Source organism: Branchiostoma floridae, chromosome 2 (assembly GCF_000003815.2).
Source record: "Branchiostoma floridae strain S238N-H82 chromosome 2, Bfl_VNyyK, whole genome shotgun sequence".
NCBI lineage: Eukaryota > Metazoa > Chordata > Leptocardii > Amphioxiformes > Branchiostomatidae > Branchiostoma > Branchiostoma floridae.
In genome coordinates, this window is record NC_049980.1 from 19596751 (window position 1) to 19614725 (window position 17975).

At 42.8% G+C, this 17975-nt stretch overlaps 3 protein-coding genes across 6 annotated transcripts in view; 2 read left to right on the forward strand and 1 right to left on the reverse strand.

The window, feature by feature from the left end:
- Window positions 1-1621: 1621 nt before the first annotated feature.
- Window positions 1622-7099, forward strand: LOC118410388. Its single transcript, XM_035812079.1, has 2 exons — window positions 1622-2591; window positions 5531-7099. Exons 1-2 carry the CDS (start codon window positions 2530-2532, stop codon window positions 6384-6386), a joined length of 918 nt encoding a protein of 305 aa, XP_035667972.1. The 5' UTR covers window positions 1622-2529; the 3' UTR covers window positions 6387-7099.
- Window positions 7100-7699: 600 nt separating this feature from the next.
- Window positions 7700-11953, reverse strand: LOC118408927 (serine/threonine-protein kinase PDIK1L-like; the record flags this gene model as incomplete). The annotated part of the gene is made up of 3 exons (XM_035809795.1): window positions 11860-11953; window positions 9983-11260; window positions 7700-7725 (listed from the first exon to the last, which is right to left on the reverse strand). Coding segments are annotated over exons 2-3 (1287 nt in total), but the record flags the coding sequence as incomplete, so codon positions are not given.
- Window positions 11954-13747: 1794 nt separating this feature from the next.
- LOC118406633 (proteoglycan 4-like) overlaps window positions 13748-17975 on the forward strand; it is a 9461-nt gene continuing 5233 nt past the window's right edge. For 2 of the 4 annotated variants that reach the window (XM_035806840.1, XM_035806860.1), the window contains exons 1-4: window positions 13840-13906; window positions 15656-15758; window positions 16341-16412; window positions 16772-16882. The gene's annotated coding sequence lies outside the window, so the exon portion shown is untranslated. Of the gene's footprint in view, window positions 13907-15655; window positions 15759-16340; window positions 16413-16771; window positions 16883-17473; window positions 17552-17975 lie in introns of those variants that run through there. The other 2 variants (XR_004830060.1, XM_035806850.1) reach the window with 2 other exon arrangements.

Here is a 17975-nt window from a genome sequence, read left to right on the forward strand (position 1 = left end):
TTACCTAAGGCACATCCACATATAATTTACATAAAATGCGCTATCTATATCATATCTATGGTGCCTAGTCCATCATGGCTGTTACATATGCTTCTGTGGTGCTTGAAATGTTAGATGGCTTATACTCTGGTATGGCTACTCATTGTCTTTCAGGACTGTCCATGGGCATCGGAGCGATCGTTGGCATCTCTCTGGGGGCTGCTGCGGCTGTGCTGTTCACTGCAGCCGGTTTATACTGCTGTTGCTGTAAGAAGAGTGGAGGCTGTAGCGACTGCGGAACATACCCGGCCTGCCAACGGTGACAGCAACCTCCGGGCTGCACCTGTACCAGCCACACCACCGCCGATGTATTATCCTCCTACGCGGGCAGAGCCAGACGGCTCGCTGTTCGTCCGTGTGGTTCGCACCAAGTAATACTGAAACGTACGGCATATGAGATACAGGTCATGGGTACAACTCATAAAGCTGTGATCTGGTCAGTTATTAGCAGCATAATTTGTATGGCACCCAACCCCGAATGTACCCTGGAGTTTATCAGATGCGTCCCTTTGTAAATCATCCAGAAGCTTAGGGGTACATCAGCTTTTAATGTATGTATCGCAAACTGTACATGCAAAATGCAACTTTAAATTCTATCCCATGAGGGTTAATTTAAACTTAATGGTTAGTTAATCCGAGGCTTAACATGTATTAGGAAAGTTCGAACTAAACTACAGTGTTTGTTTCTTCACATTAACTATAATGGATGATGATATTATGATACTATCGGTGCTATAAACATAAAAAATCGAAATGCACAAAAAAGAGGGAGTAGGGCCTTGCATCCGGGTTGTCCGCAATAATCAACAGCAAAGTGTAAAGGACATATCTAGTTTCCTTCAAGTATTTCATTCAAGTCTAATGGATTGTTCAACGTTTTTCTATCAAAAGTAGTAGTTGGAAATTGGGACTCAATTGCAAATCCATTTCGACATTTTCTGTAAAACATGCACATGAAATTTTATGAGCCATGGCGCTTAGGTTTAATTAATGTTGATCTTCCTTGCACTACCAGCTTCCATCCAAACTGCACATGTAAGTCTAATGGAGGGAACAAGACGGACTGGCGATTAGCTAAAGCTTACCGTCGGCACGGTCATATTCCCCGTATGCAGTCGCACGCCGATGTTGTAGAGTTTTCAATTTTCAAGTAGGCTGTAACAAACGTAACCACCGAATTTTCCGCTTTTCTACGTATAGAATTTTACCTTTTTTAGGTTATATTTTTACTAGCGTTTGTCTGTTGGTCGACAAGATAACTCGAGAACGACTAAATAGATGACATGAGTTCCTAGCGGCTACTTCTGGAATTGCATTTTGCCATTTTGACAAAAACACAAAATCCTTTTACGATTAGACAAAGTTGTAAAAGAATGAAAAACAAATAATACAAGATAAGAGAGCATTTGAATAATCAATGAATATTCTACATTACGTTTAGAATTTACTTGCTTCTATTGGCAGCTTTCAACTCAATACTCTCTATCAAAACTTTTTTTATCTCTCTCTCTCAGTTAAAACGTTTTCTTAAATTGTTATCCAAACTATTCAGGCTACTTGCAGATGGTGTTTGGCTTGTTTGTCGGATAAATGGCCATTGCGGCTTCGGAGAACGTGTTTCAAAATACCAAAGCGTGTTTCGCCGATACCCTGGATACTTATCCTTCTGTTATCCTTTCTCAAGCCAAGGCGGGAATACAGCATCTGTCATTGTGTACAATACAAAGTGTTTCGTCCTCTATATGCGCTTACAACCTAAAGCCCCGCATAAGCAGTGAGCTAAGAAAGTCTTAGTTAAAGAGACTCCGTCCATTGGACACAAATGAGGTCGATGTAATTAAATCTAGCCGGCTGTTTGACTTCATACGTGACGTCACTAAATAACGGGTCATATAACCCCGCGGTTCCCTTGGTTGTATTACTATTGTTGTTGTGTGATGGCAGACGTTGTGTTGTTGAGTGGTGCTGTACTATGAAGCTAGGTCACTTCTGACGGCAGAATTATGCAAAGCCGGCCGCAATCCTATTACTGTGCGCCGGAGGAGTCTGACTCGGTACGGTGTGCCTCCTGCGGGCAGGAAGCTTGGTGCTCGGCGGAGTCAGAGGATATGCTGTCTCGGTGCAAGACAGCTCCGACGTTAGAAGAGCAGGCCACGGCTGACATCGTGGCGGTCTGGGAGGTTGAAGACGCCGCCACCACGGTATGTTTTCTGTGCGGCGGACCGGGAGAGACTATCGGGCTGGTTTCAACCGGGCTCCTGCAGTCACCAGTCAGTTCCCGGCGGCGTTCTCACGGGAGAGGCCGCCAACCTGTCCCCGAACGTGTCCCGCAGGCCACCCAGGATTCCGCGAAGAACCGATCCCGACCCCACGGACCTGTACGAGTTTCGGCACCACTCGGACATACGGAAATACATCGAGGATTACCGAGACAGGGCGAACAACAAAAAGCGTAGAAACGAACAGCTGGTTTCCTGTCTTCATAAGGCTATGATCAAAGCCAAACAAGCACACGAACAGAGCGAAATCCAGTCTACTAACAACAAATACAGGTAAAACTCCACCTTACACTGTCTGGTTATAAAGACGAACGTAAACTTGCTGTGAAAGTGATAAGCTTTCTCCTTAGCAATTCAATGAACTATATATTAGCACATGAAACGGAATACTGACGAAACCTCCGATTTCCTCATCTGTCTTCATAGATTTATAATCTTGATAAAATCGACTGCCATGTTAGTTGTTTTTTCCAATATTAACGTTAGAGATCCATCACTTGTCAGCATCCCTCGAAGAATATGCTAGATCGAATTCTGTATCCCTATAGTGTGATTTTAGTGTCTTGTATTGGGCAGAGAAGTTTGCAAAAATAACGGCTCTTCAGCAACAGAGCATTACTTAAGGGTTACACAAGGAAATGTCAGGTATGGCACCACTACAAAAAGCCGCCAGTCTGCATAGAGTTATAGTGTAGTCTGGCATTTTAATGGTTTGTTGTCAGAAATCACACAATAGCCTAAAGTCCTGTAACGGACCAGCCATAATAACATTGATTACCCTAAAACAGGTCTGCCATACGTTCATAAAAGCTGTTCACAAAATATTGATTGACAGTCATGTCGGTGGTTTTTTTATGAGACGTCAATTCTGCTATTAGCAAGTGTTTTGTAAGCAGGTGCAAATTCATATGTAGGTCCGCCATGTTGACACATGCCGACTTCACTCCGCTATAGCGCAGCTCGAGTCGCCTTAGGATAGATAAACACAGCCGGTTTAATATATCTGTCACAGCGTTCCAAAATCACGTGTGTACCTAGCTATTGTACCCTCAAATACTATAAATGTAAAGTGTGACGCATGTGGCAAACAAGGTACGCACAACTCAAATTGGGCCTTTTCAGTAATGCCACACCTAACATACTGTACGCCTGATAGCTTGTACCGTAACGTTCTAAGTGTGTACCGATTCTAAACAAATTTATCAACCGCTGTAAATGCATAAAGCACTGTTTGCCGACGGTCTATTGGATCGTTAGTCATGGGGACTAGCTAGCAAGAGGTTTTGTGAACAAAACAACTCATGACAACCACACGAAAACTGCTACGTAACACGGCAAATCCTTGAATAACATTTGTCGATTTTTTTTGCAAATTCGTCATCAAAGTTCTTAAGCGATTCTTTGTGTTTTAAAGACGAACTGTCAGATTGTATGTTTGTCAGTGGATGGCGACGTTTATGATTAAAGACTGAGCAAGCATACAAATTTCATACAAAGCTAGCGGCGTCTTAACAAGTTAACGTCCACATTCCAGTAGTTTGTGTCATGTTGACATGTTTACAAACTTGCAATGGGGGGTAATAACTGTCCAGATACATCACAGAGAGCTACCGGTTTTAGCGTATTTACGTACAAAGCTGGGAGGGTCCAGAAGTAGGACACTTACATGTAGTGTCAACATCGGTCTTACCAAAGGTGGATTGTTTACTCCATGTTTACAGTACACGGTAAGCCATGAGATCGCTTTCGCCGCAAGATAATACCTCTAACTGTAACCCTGTACCCTGTCTCGCACGGCCGCACATGAATGTTCTATTCACCAGGTCTGGCTGTATAAGTGAACGTGGGGAGAAATTTTAGAGAGTTGGCTGTGACCTTTTCTTACCCCCTACCTCGTAAGGCTACACTGTTTCTAACGAGCAAAGCTGTATCATATAGTCTCATGGACATGTGACGTTACTTAAGTGACCTATAAACAGGCGTCATGCTCTAAAATGTCGCTAACCGTTCACTAAATTATTCGGATAACTTAACGATTAGGTAGAAAACAGCCTAACAAAAGTGAACCACGCTGGAATACCAAGCTGTGAGGGAGGGAGTAATATGAACCCCTTCGTTCAGGGTCCTTAAGAACTTCATTCAGACTTCTTAAACGCTTTTCTCGTTTTCAACGAAGTGTGTCATGTCCATGGAAACAAAGACCCGCGGGCGAACTTAAAAGTTTACAAAACTCAGTAACCCAGTATTGGTCTGCTAAACTTCATTATGCTAAAAATGTGCCCGGGACGCAGCGGCCAGAATTAGATTATCTTGAGTTTCTCACGGGAACTTTGTTTGTAGTGATCATTACATGGAAACATTTGTGAGCCTAGACAACGTTACGGGTTAGTATAAACAACGTCTAACACACGCAGTGAACGTAACCTTGGCGGATATTGAGTTTACATGTTTGGTGGGTCTTGTTTCTAGAGGAAAGAAAAATATACTATAGAAAAATGCAGCACTGTTATGTCGTCGTTGTTATCCGAAAAAAGCTTGGTCAAAGCTATTCCGGTACAAAGACCACGGCCATTGTGTACAAGTAGGGAAGGATTCGCTTGGTTAAGTGTCAAATGTAAGAAAACATTTGTTATCCACAAACGTACTATTGATTGTCATTTTTGGAACGCTGTACTGAACGACTGAGTGTCCCACAGTAAAATCTATACATATTTATGTTGTCAAAACCACCATCCACGTTTTCAACGTTTCCAGAACAACAAGACCGCAATATGCCAAGAATAGACGATATAAAGTCACAGAAACAGGAAAGTTCAATCGGCTGCAAAACCTATGAAAGCCGCTCGGAGACCGTAAATCGACCTTCGCCTTCGTCTTTTCCATATACTAAATATAATCACAATCGTACACATCCATAGATTCCTGGGTTATGTTTGCGGACAGGTCTGAAGACAGACAGACAGACAGACAGACAGACAGACACACACACACACACACACACGCACACACGCAAACACAGACACACACAAACACAAATACACACACATACGCACACACACACACACATTCACTCAAACACAGACAAACAACAGTCATCTCCTGCACAAAGCTACTTGCCAGATTGGTGATGATTTGGGAGAAGTCAGACTGGCAACTGGCAAGTGTCATGTACTACATGTATGTTTAACATCTTTTTTTTCTCGTCTTTTCAGAACGTTTCATCCATCTATAGACAGCGACCACGGTGACCATAGTGATCACGGTGACCATGGCGACCACAATCACAGGCCAGAGGCGGACTTCCTCCTAGCGCCTGAAGCTAACGTTCACAGTCCTATGGAAGACAGTACATGTATAAATTTGCCGAAATTAACGAGTAGAAAAGCCGGCGTGTCAACGAGACATTCCATGCAGCCGACACGCTATGGTTTCCCTCACTTTCAGGAGGTTGAACCCCTCCCCATTCTCACCAACGGCATGCCGTACCCGTTCAAAGTCGTCCAAGAATATACTGGAGGAGGAAAGAAGGTTCTGCGGTACGACCTTGCGGATGTCGTGAGGACTAGAAAGATCCCCACGGGTCGGCTGGTCCCGCACCCCTTCTCCTGGTCTGCCTGGGACCTGGGAAGCTCGTCTTCCTTCAGCCCGAGCTCGGGCAGCAGTGGTGGCGGCGGAGGGACATCGGACTTGGACGGTAGCTCTGTGAACTTCCCTCGGCTGAGGTACACTAAAGGCACCGAGGTCACCCACGAAACGTTCGGCATCGACGGCAGAGGCAACGTCATCTGGCAAGCAGATAGGAGAGACCCCTCCAAAACCCTGGTCATGCAAAGGATGTTCAGAAGAAAACCAAATTTTGGCGCTCTGACTTCTAATAAGGGTAAATTTACGGGGGACTCCTTACAGAAGAATGGGACTAACTTTTCCCATGGTATAAACGGAAGACCTTACCGAACCACCGAACAGCATCAGAAATATTTCCAACAGATCGCGCGTTCCTTACATGAGAGAAAGCAACACACAGCAAGGCAGAACATTGCATTCAACTCCGTCGAAAATGATACATAGACGGACTTGGCTGTAGCAGTACACTGGTTATAGCCAGTGTCTTATCATAGCCTGAAAGTTTACTTTGAGAGGGTTCGACTGTACTTCGACACAAGGCAATGTGTCCCTCTATACTGGTGGTATAGCTACAATAAGCTTCTTACGTTAGATAGCTCTACTCTCCAAGTAGAGGTTGAGTCGCGAAGATATAGTGGAAGTCAGGAAATTTACTGGTTCGCTCCTCTCAGAGGTTAAGCTAGAAAGTTATTATAGAACGTTAGTAGTCAAATCCAAACTGTGCACCGAGGAGATTACATTTTATCGTCGGACGCGAAGATGTGACTACAACTAAATAGAATATTGCTTGTCCAGCTTGATATTTTGTACCAACGATTTGCCATTTAAGATGTTGTAAGGAAACAACATGTTGTCGACGGTTCCGATCTGTATTCGTCCTTTTTGTTACCTCAAATCGTATATATCATAGTATATTTGTATATCATCCATGTATCCATGTATATATCCAGTTCGCTGCTGTTTCGCCCATTGCAATAGTATCAACTGGTTTGTTCTTGATATGCAATACTGCGTAACGCCGCAAAAGGTACCAATCGAATGCAGTTGCGCTTTCAGACCTTTACATAAGATAGACCATGCAGCCTGAATTGTTTACCTTCAATATGCATTAAAAGGAAAATACAGTGTGACGTTTAATTATAAATTGCACGGTCCTTTTTTACCTTGACTGTCACGAATGATCCACCAATAAAACATAGTCTTATATTTCCTGAGCAGGACTACCAACTACCACTAGATAGTGTACATTGGATACTGAGTTGTACATAAGTGGATGTACATGTCACCGACCAGTTGCAAATTTAAACAGTTCAAAACAAACCCAGTCTTCTCAAATGTATCCCGGGAACAATCTTTCGTTTGTTGGCAGGGATATTTTCGGCCTTTCTGCAATGTATACTAGTACAGACAAAGTCATCATTTATTTATTTTCATTACCTCCATGAAATGTCATGGAATGGAGGTTATATTTTCTGTTATGTGTCTCTGTCTGTGTAGATGATTACTCAAGAACGGCTGGATGGATTGGTTTCATACTTGTTGTGTTGGTGGGGTGTGATGAAAGCTCGAATCGATGAGATCTTGGGAGCCGTATCTGTCGTTATAATCGATGTAATAATATCAGAAATCACCCCTATATTTGAGATATATTGGTACAGGCATCGTGCTGTATGTGTTTGTTAATGGGCTTAGCTGCAAGCAGATAGTGAGGTGACAGCTGTTTGGGGAACCCCCAGTAGTTTTATTTATGTCTGCTTAGGACTGTTTGAAATATTTGTAACAGCTGGCACAGTAGTTACCTCCATGAAATGTCATGGAGGTTATATTTTCTGTTATGTGTCTCTGTCTGTGTACAAGATTACTCAAGAACGGCTGGATGGATTGGTTTCATACTTGTTGTGTTGGTGGGGTGTGATGAAAGCTCGAATCGATGTGATTTTGGGCGCTGTATCTGTCGTTATAATCGATGTAATAATATCAGAAATCCCCCATATATCTGCGATATATTGGAACAGGCATCGTGCTTTAAGTGTTTGTTAATGGGCTTAGCTCCAAGCAGATAGTGAGGTGATTTGTATGACAGCTGTTTGGGGAACCCCGAGTTTTTTTAATATGATAATTAGTTTGATTTCTGTCTGCTTAGGATATCATGGAGATGTGAAGCGTAAGTATAATTGTAAGAAGTTGAGGTACATTTAACGGTAATGCTTAACAGGTATGGATGTCTCACATACTGTACTGCTGATTTGAGTGACATGGTGATTAGAATGCCATTAGGTCCTCTCATCTTAGATGGGTTGGGTGTCAGAAGTTTTATGGGCGATACAGATGTTCTGATTTCGTTACGATAAGGGACAGTTGTTAGTTGTCTCTTTCGTAGCCAATGGTACTTGTTTTTTAGCAGACTGGGTTGGTGCCAAGTATTCATCTTACAGTTGATGTAGGGCTATCAGAGGAAAGTGTGCATCTCATTTTTGTACCCTGTGAACAGCTGATGTTATGACATATTGGTGGAAAATCAAATCACCATCTGACTAAAGTTGGCCACATCCCTTCTTCTTTCTGAGGTTCCCAACTTCCTCCCACCACACCGCTCTGAGGCACATAGTCGAACCTCAATAATGCTGACAACCTTAGACAGTTTAAATGCCAAACATCAAGCTTAAGGAACACCACGCTACCATATGCCGTCGACCTCTTAAACGCACATTACACAATTAAGTGTCACATTTTAATAATTACTAATCAGATGGACATCCTCTGTGTCATTAAATAAATACACCACTACTTTCCCATAACATTTATAACCATTACTCTCAAATACAACCGACTATAAGCATACATACCATCCACAAAAAAGCAATAAATATTTCATGGAGGTATGAGGTCCCCGAACTCTAGTTTATTGTATGTTTTTCTCAATACTCTTGTTGAACATTACCAAAACAAGCAGTTGTTCATGTGAGGACGTCTTGCTAAATCATATTCACAAAATAATTCAGACCTGGAATACAAGTGATTTTATATCCAAGCACAAGTTTATTTTTCTGCAACCGCATTACAGGACTGACGGTAAGAACAATCAATGTTTATAACACACGTAAAGGCAAATGAGATACCACTATAGATACTAGCAAAAGGAAATCTAAGATTTATAACTCAGAGTTGCCATCTATCATTCATGAAATCATTGCTCATGTTGTGTATTTCAGTCTCAGTGGATATACAATGCTGGCTGCAAAGGAACTATGCATACATACATGTACACTTTGAATGGTCCCTAAAACGTTACATAATGACACAATGCCAATGCTTACGCTGCCTCTACAATACACGTGATGTCAACATTATCATAATTCAGCCAGGTACGCTAAGGCCACCACATGAGGTGCTAATGTGTAACTAGTAATCCCAGAGGTATGCACACGTCAGATATCGAGGTGTTTAAGGCATTTTTGAAAAAGGCTCAATAACACCGTGTTCTGAGCTACATCCAAAGCAAGCCAACTACCAGTCAGCAACTGCACTTATAAATCAATAAAATTAGGCAAATGTGTCCTCTACTTTACACATAATATTGTAAGTTGCATTCATGCTCTACTAGTATACTCCGTTCATGCTATGTCATAACATAGCCAATGGCTTGCCCTGTGTGAACTTCACCCCTATGCAAGCATAGCCCTGAAGTCTGGGTTTCCAAGGATTAGATCAACACAGATCAAACCAACTCGCTGTCAAGCGAAACGGAGGGTCACATTGCTTGTAAGTTCCGTAATAAAGATGATCACAATAGAAACGGATACCCTCATTATATCATGTCAATTTTGTCGAACGATGATTTGCAACTTTGATAAATCCGACTGAATAAGGCCCCCAAACCGTTGGCCCTAAACAGAACAGACATCACATCCAATCACCCATTTCAAGATGATTTCAAGGCCACATCCCCATCATGCCCGCATTTACCATAGCCCCAGCAGGCCCCCCAATCACGCCCCCATTTACCACAGCCCCAACGGGCCCCCCGACCACACCCATACCTCCAACAGCTCCTCCAAACATACCCACACCCATACCTCCAACAGGCACACCCATACCCCCAACAGGCACACCCATACCCCCAACAGGCATACCCATACCCCCAACAGGCACCCCAACCACACCCATACCCCCAACAGGCATACCCATACCCCCAACAGGCATACCCATACCCCCAACAGGCATCCCAACCACACCTATACCCCCAACAGGCCCTCCAACAACACCCATACCCCCAACGGGTCCTCCAATCGCACCCATAACCCCAACAGGCCCTCCAACCAATCCTACAGCCCCAACAGGCCCAACAACTGCGCCACCCAGAGTGTGTGCGCCACCCAACGCTGGCTTTGGGCTGGCAAGCCGTTTGTCCCCTTGGCCACTAGTAGGCCTATGAGGTATGTCACAAGAGCCTCCCATAAGAGTCAAGCTTCTGTGTACATCGGCAGCTTTGGGTCTGCCGCGGTAGTTGACACTGAGCATAGACAGACACAGCTTTTTAAACGCCCCGTTCTTTTGGCTGGTTAGAAGGTGGGCAGAGAGATTGGGAGGAGGGTTGTTAAGCAGTGCTCTACCGATGGAGACTGTGGCTCCCATTCTGCCCTCAATGAATGCAGCTATCGACCTTCCCACTCGGCGCATGTCAATCATGGCCACAAAAATCACGCCCATTGAGAACACGTCACAATACATTTTGTAACCCAATGATGTAAATACTTCAGGTGCCATAAAGAACTCAGTACCACACTGCGAGGCTAACATGTACTTTGACAGGGAAACGTCTCCAACCCCACAAACTTTAGCCAATCCAAAATCAGCTACCTTAACAACTGGGTTGCCATTGCTTCCAGTAAGCAGTATGTTATCTGGCTTGAGATCTCTGTGGACGATGTGGTTAGCGTGCAGAAAGCTGACTGCGTCTGCAATCTGTGTCATAAGTCGCAATTTCACTGAGGCTGCCATGCGAAGCTGCCTCAAGAGAAAATCATTCAGCGTCCCCATTGAACAATATTCTAACACCAGCCACAGACTGCCATCCATCACTTTACCCTGGAAGCACTTAACAATGTGCTCATGAGACTTATCTTTCAGTGCAATCAATGGCTCCACTTCGTTTTGAGCACATGCTAGCTGTCTGTAACTCCCCAGTTTCAACTGCTTCATAGCCACAGTGCCCCCGGTGGTGACGTGCTTGCCTTTGTAGACCTTGCCAAACGCTCCTTCTCCTAGCAACGTCCCGACTTCATACTGCCCCACTCTCATCTTGCAATTGGATGGCACTGTAAAGAGAACAACTGTCAGTTGTTACCATTATCTAGACAAGAAACTTGTGTTTTCGGTGCTGTTTCTGTGGTTAAATTTGTTCTTTCGTTCGTTTGTTTGTATGTTGACAAGGTAACTCAAAGGTTCTACATTGCAGATCCTGTTTCATCTCATTCTTGTCCGGTACAAAGCCAGTGTCACTGAATGTCCCACTAGAGGACACGGACATGTTAATAGATATAAGTACCAAACCTAGACTCTTAGTCAAATTTATTAGGCAGCAAAATCTTTATTCCTACAGTAACGTCGGGCAGTCTTATTGCAATTGTGTTCCATATCTACTGTAGTCGAAAATGAAAGTAGTTTTTAGATTTCAAACTCACATGTGAATTTTATCCTAACTCTTATTACTAGAAACATGACAGGGACGTGGACCGTGTATCAAGATATGTAGTTCAATCCGAAACTGGCGCATGATTATCGCAATTATGCACCAGCCAGGTGTGCGTGACCAAACTGGACGACGAGGCTTAACTAAATGCACTTGAAAAAGTTAGTCCTTGATCTCACGTTCTATATAAAAATCAACTACAACTCTACGGGTTCGAATGCTTACCTTCTTTTTATTTTTCCAGACAATGACTCTAGACCGAGCCGTCTACTTTGTCGCGTCCGTACCTGTTTCAGTCACGCGGCGCACAAATAGAAAGTTTCGGAGCTCTTCTACCAAATATGGAAAGGGACCAATCATTATTGCACGCAGTCGAACCCGCCGTGCGTTCCCATAGAGTTTCAACTTGTTTTGTAAAAAAAAAAACGTTTTTGTTCTTGGGCAGATTTGGTTCAGAAATGTTCGGTTTTCCAAATCTGGCAAAAATTGGTGACCTTTCAATATGCATATGACTAGGTCAGGGGTCAGGTAATAAAATCCATGGCCCTCCCCGTTCATTTTTCTCACACAGAAAAATGCAGGCCTGTTATATTATGCCGTCGTACGTCGTTGTTATCTGAACAATGCTTGGTCAAAGCTATTCCGGTAAGAAGACCAAGGCTATTGTGTACAAGTAGGAAAGGATTCGCTTGGTAAGAAATATTTGTTGTCCACAGACATACTACTGATTGTCATTTTTGGAACGTTGTACTGAATTGCTGAGTGACCCACGGTAGATAACGTTATATATGTTTATGTTGTTAACTATTCTCCACGTATCTACAACAAGGCCGTAGGACGGCGCTCTCGTCGCGCTCTCTCTGTGATCTAAAATTTGATCGCTCAACGAATTGCATAGAAAAGAAACGAATCTTTTTATACTTTTTTGCCAAGTTGTCTTCTCAGACGTCACACTTTTACGTTTTGTATGATATACCCAGTGTAAAAGCGAAGGTTACACACGTCCATTTTAGGTCGCAGTGAGAGCGCTACACGATCGCCGTTTAGTGGAAAGGGGGCTTAATACCCCTGTCACATTTGGCGAAAATCGATCGGACGACGATTCTGCGGCAATCGCCCGAGCCTCGCTTATGATCATAACTTTATTGCACAACAATTGTACACGGTACAAAGTATGGCTTATATGTGACAGGGACGGTTTTCAGATGAGAAATACGCGCAACCCTCTGCCGATCTTAAATATGGCCGATTTTCCATCCATACGCCCGAAGATCGTGGATAATGTGACAGCGGGGTATTAGGAAAGTACATGTTAGCAATCTGGACGACGAAGCCGTACCTATTGCACCCGAAGTTAGTCCTTGATCTCACGTTCTAGATAAAAATCAAGTACAACTCTATGGGTTCGAATGCTTACCTCCACGTGTCCCAAATAATATTTCGATGACACTCCCGTCCCAAATTTTTCCAAGCCTTTTGCTTTTCCATTTCTATGTCTGTTTATATACACTTAATAGCGGAAATGTTGTATGAACGTGAACAGGACAGTGGTTGTAAATCGAGGTAGCAAAGACGTGCAAATGAGTCCTGCTGGGGCAGCTACATATCTACAATCTTGCCGCAGACCGTAAGCTAAGTTCAATGACATTTCTATGAAAAGTGCACAAGGATTTCAGCTTGTTTCTGAGGGCGGCGCCCAGACAGTATAGGGAGATCCGGGGAAATGTTGAAATCTTCACCCTCTAAAGTGCCATTTCCTGCATCTCAATGCTGACGTCACACTATCTCACGCTCACATCACCTATCACACTATCTACCACCAAAAATAAGACCATAACATGTCAAATGCAAAAGTTATATGCAAAAACTTGCAGAGTAGAATTTACGCGTTGATTAAGTCTAATTTTATGTTCAGGACAAAAGATACCAATACCGGGAGTTCCGTTAACTACCAAAGAAAGCCGCCTTTCGATCGGCTATCAAGACCTAGCCAAGCTCTGTGAAAATTCATTCTTAGCTTCTTGAATCATACATGCACAAGTAAGGTCAACCAGGTTACTCGGCCTTTTTGTAAGAGCAAATTCATCACGCTACGCATCGTGCCAAATATATCGCTAGTTTCTATCTCGTGAACACAGAATCGTCTGCCACCGAATGATCTGCTCACTTTCCATCTGAATTCTTTGTGGCATTCTGCACATAACAACATCATGGCGGCCCAACCCCTTCCCCCTGGATGGGAGGCCAAATATGACGCCGGGACAGGACGATAGTAAGTTATTTTGAAGAAAAATGTATATGTGAGAAGTAGTCAAGACGATGTAGCATCTAGTGGTATAAATGTCAGCCTTTCTGTGCCCGTGTGTACTTAGGAACATGTCTGTTTGCCCACACCCCGCCCGTCTCTCTCGACATGACAGCCTGTCGTCTGCATGTTAATGTGTTGTTGATGACCTCTCGTTCGCTATTTTCAAACATTGTAGTTTGAGAGTGATGAAGTGGGAAAACGCTTAGGCTAGCATAGGGAACCTTTATCAGGACCTGTTAGTTACCGCCAATCCTGTCCTTTTGGCCACAAGAACAACGTGTCATGTTGAATTTAAAATTGGATGACAAATTCTTTAGGAGCCCCCCCCCCCCCCCGGCCCCCCCCACACACACTCAAAAGCATCACAGTATGGGCAATTTGATCATCTTAATGTAACGGGAGGGGGCCATACTTCGACAGGGGTCCAAAGTTCGACAGGTTTTAAAAATCATTGTTGCGGAGAAATGCATAGATGACTGCACATGAGAAGTACACTAGCTGTAGACTAAACCTTGTTGTAAATAACTACAAAGGCGGGGTATGTGTCGAAGTTAGCAAGTCCCACAGATAACGATTGAAAAACTTGCACAAGTTTGACGCCTTCCGTGCAAGTTGACGAGCGAACGTATTGAGACCATGGCCCGGGAAACTCTTGAATTATTCTTCGCAAAATACGACGTGTGAAAAAATATCACCACACATAGAATGATGTTTATTAGCCTTCCGAAAAATAATACCTGTGTTCTGTTCTGCCTTTAACTGGCTTGGATAAACGGAGCTAAAATGATGCCACAATGTTCACCCAGTCGGGGCCCCGCCATTTTACTATCACGCACGCAGGCGGGCGAGCGATGGCTCAACACGTTGAACTCAGTCAACCCGTTCGTAGAGCGACAAACATTCAAGAAAAATCGATCTCTACCGACTAAAAAATCCTGTAGCCGTTGCTGCTGCCAAAAGACAGGATGAAATGGCAATCAAGGAAGCCGAAAAGCGAAAATGCCGTCACAGTCCAACGTAACAATGCGCTGCCGTTTTGCGGCAAGTTGGTCTCACCGTGAGAGGTAAACGTTTTAACACACCGTATTCGAATAAGTCGCGTAATACAAAATATGACCCATCTTTGGTACAAACAAAATATACTGAAGACTTTTAGTGCTATTCTATTTGCATAAGTTGTTTAAAAATGCACGGCGATGGTCTAATTGTTACTATGTCGGAGTTTGGACCCCTTTTTTGTGTTGGAACGTTCTGCTAGGACGCAAGCCGAAAACCTGCCGTAAGTTTCGTGCGCTGTCAAAGTACAGTGCGGAACGCTACTGTTAAATGAAATATATATCTGTACAGCTTCAATAACAGTTATATGGATGCATACAAGATCTTAACTTGTTTTTGATGAGTTCACTGTAAAATGTACATTGACAAAAGCCATGCGCATCCACTTAGAACGGGTGTCGAAGTATGGCCCCCTCCCGTTAACGTTAATTTGCAGACTGGTATTTAACTAGAGTGGACCTGGTCCGGGCTGATGATGATTTGTAACTTATGGGAGAAATTCTCTAACGTTATATGCATGTAGACAAATGTAACATACTTTGCATTTCTATGTTTCCATGTAATAATTTGTATTTCATCAGTTATGATTATGTTCCTCTGATAATCTATGTTACTACCAGTACACTGCAACAACAACTGTCATATGTTCTCATTTAGCTTTTTCATCGACCATATCAACAAGAAGACAAGCTGGACTGACCCACGCATCACCATGCAGGTGCCGCAGCCGCAGCCAGCTGCACAGAGGTCACCTGCCAGGGTAGGTACAGGTGCATCTGGTACTGTAAATGCAGAAATGTTCGCGGTGGATTAATGTTTTCTCGGTGACCACTTCACCGCGAACTTAAAACCACCGCGAACATTTTTCTATTGTGGTATTACACTGCAGTCTATGGTGTTACCGCGAAATTAAAACCACCGCGAAAAGTCCTTTTTCCCACTAGCGCGAAATTAAATCCCCGCGAACTTAAATACACTTACAGTATTAGATAGATGCTGATTGCTATATACTTAAATAAGCCTGTTCACGAAGGTCAGAACGCATGTGCGGCGACAGGTGATACATTGTACATGTGTATGGCAATGGGTAAGCCCTGACATTGTAAACAAAACTCGTCTGGACATTGTTATGCAAATCGAAACAATGGTCCAGAGAAGGACTGTTTATAATTTTGGGTCCTTACCCTTTGACATATTACCTAGAATTTCTGTCGCTGCACATGAGTTCTGATCTCTGTGAAAGGGCTAATATAGACCCAGGTGATCACAAATTTGCAGTGATTTGCAATCTATTATTCATGTAGAGACTTATACTTAAATTTGAACATGCCGTTTGCAACAGAGCCCTCGCCAAGAAACCATCCAGATGACTCCTGTTGCTAAACCCAAGTGTAAGACCTGCAATGTCATGGAGGTGAGTCTTGTTTGTTTCTTTTGGTAAGTCGCCTTAAGGTATAACATACCAGTTTAGTATGTATCAAGGCAAGGAGAATTTAATGATTTTATTAAAACCTTCTTGATCAAGGTTAAGGATGCGCTGCCTATAGATAGATTGATGAAAAAAAGTTAAACATCCCATAGCCTTTTTGAGTCTATAGGGACAGTGGGATGTTTGCCACCATTTCTTGACCTGAGTTGGGTTTTGGAGCCCATCCTTATTTTTTTTTCACCTTTTGCCTCTCCAACCAAAGTCAGGTACCCACCCCAGACAAAGTAACATTAGGCAATGGTATGTTTGTATCAATTGATATGTTGTATTGACTCCTTTTACAGGTAAGTCTTTCAGGGTGGGAATGCTGGAGCTGCCAGCAGAATAGGCGTTCACAACAACAACAACAACAACAACAACAACAACAACAACAACAGGCAAGAGAACAGGAACAGGTTAGCACAGTGTTTGGTTTAGTCAGGATAATTGTGCAGGATGATGTTTTATGTTGCTATGTGCACATTGCCTTGTAGGCTTAAACAGTATACTACAATGTATATTCTCAGTGTATAACATATTTGTATTGCAATACTTCAACTCTTTGTGTATATAGCATACAATCCTTTCTGCTGTGTTTTCCTATAGGTTATGTTCTATACATTAGTTAAACATATAGTTGCTGTAGAAATAGTAGCAATGTTTGTTACTACATGAAAGATAGATCTCAGAATGGTTTTTCAGTAGGCTATATAGATTATCCCTCAAATCCCACACTTGATACTAGTATAAGCTGTCTATATATAGAAGTTTGTGCTCTATGTACATGTATGCTGCTAGATATAAGCAACCATATCATATTAACTCGAGTTACACTAATTAAAGATTAGATGAAGAGTTTACAATATGTGGTCTAATAAAGGTAAACATTTTCATTGTCAAACTGTTACCTTTGGAAGGATTCCACTTGTACTCATTGATCATTAAGTACAGGGAGTTAACTTTAAAAGCAGTCTGTTAAGTTTGAAGAGATGTTGACATGTCTACAGTTGGAAGACTTGCCTCCCCGTCCCCGTACTGCTGCCGGCAGGGAGCTCCATCATCTCCTACAGGAGGGGTTTATGGCTGTAAGGCTCTGCTGTGAGGGGTGCACACCTTTTGCTGTGTGCTCTCCTGTGTTGTGGAAATATCAATTGAATGTAGTGTGTGTCTATGGTCTGATACAAGGAGTACCCGTAATGCTTTTAACACATCTAATACATCTTGTAGTGTGGTTCTTAAATCTTGTATGGAAACCAGTGCAATGTGCTGTGTCAACAGCACTGAAATTTACTACAAGTTTGTATCTTCATATCTGTAGAATTTGCTTAGTGTGGTGTAAACACTAACTGTGTTTTTCAGAGTGGTGTGTATATGACATGTAGTCCGTCTTTTATGGAAACGTTACAGTCTTTCAGTTTGACTGAATATGTCATTCTCAATGATAGATAACAGTTAAGTATTAATTCCCTCTCAGTTGAATTTGTTCCACTCTGTGTAAAAGTCATCAAC

Excerpts from the sequence above, each read along its gene's own strand:
- LOC118410388 (XM_035812079.1), top strand. The coding sequence starts at position 2,530 with ATGATCAAAGCCAAACAAGCACACGAACAGAGCGAAATCCAGTCTACT. Across the intron at positions 2,592-5,530 it reads TCTACTAACAACAAATACAG|AACGTTTCATCCATCTATAG; the intron begins GTAAAACTCCAC and ends TCGTCTTTTCAG.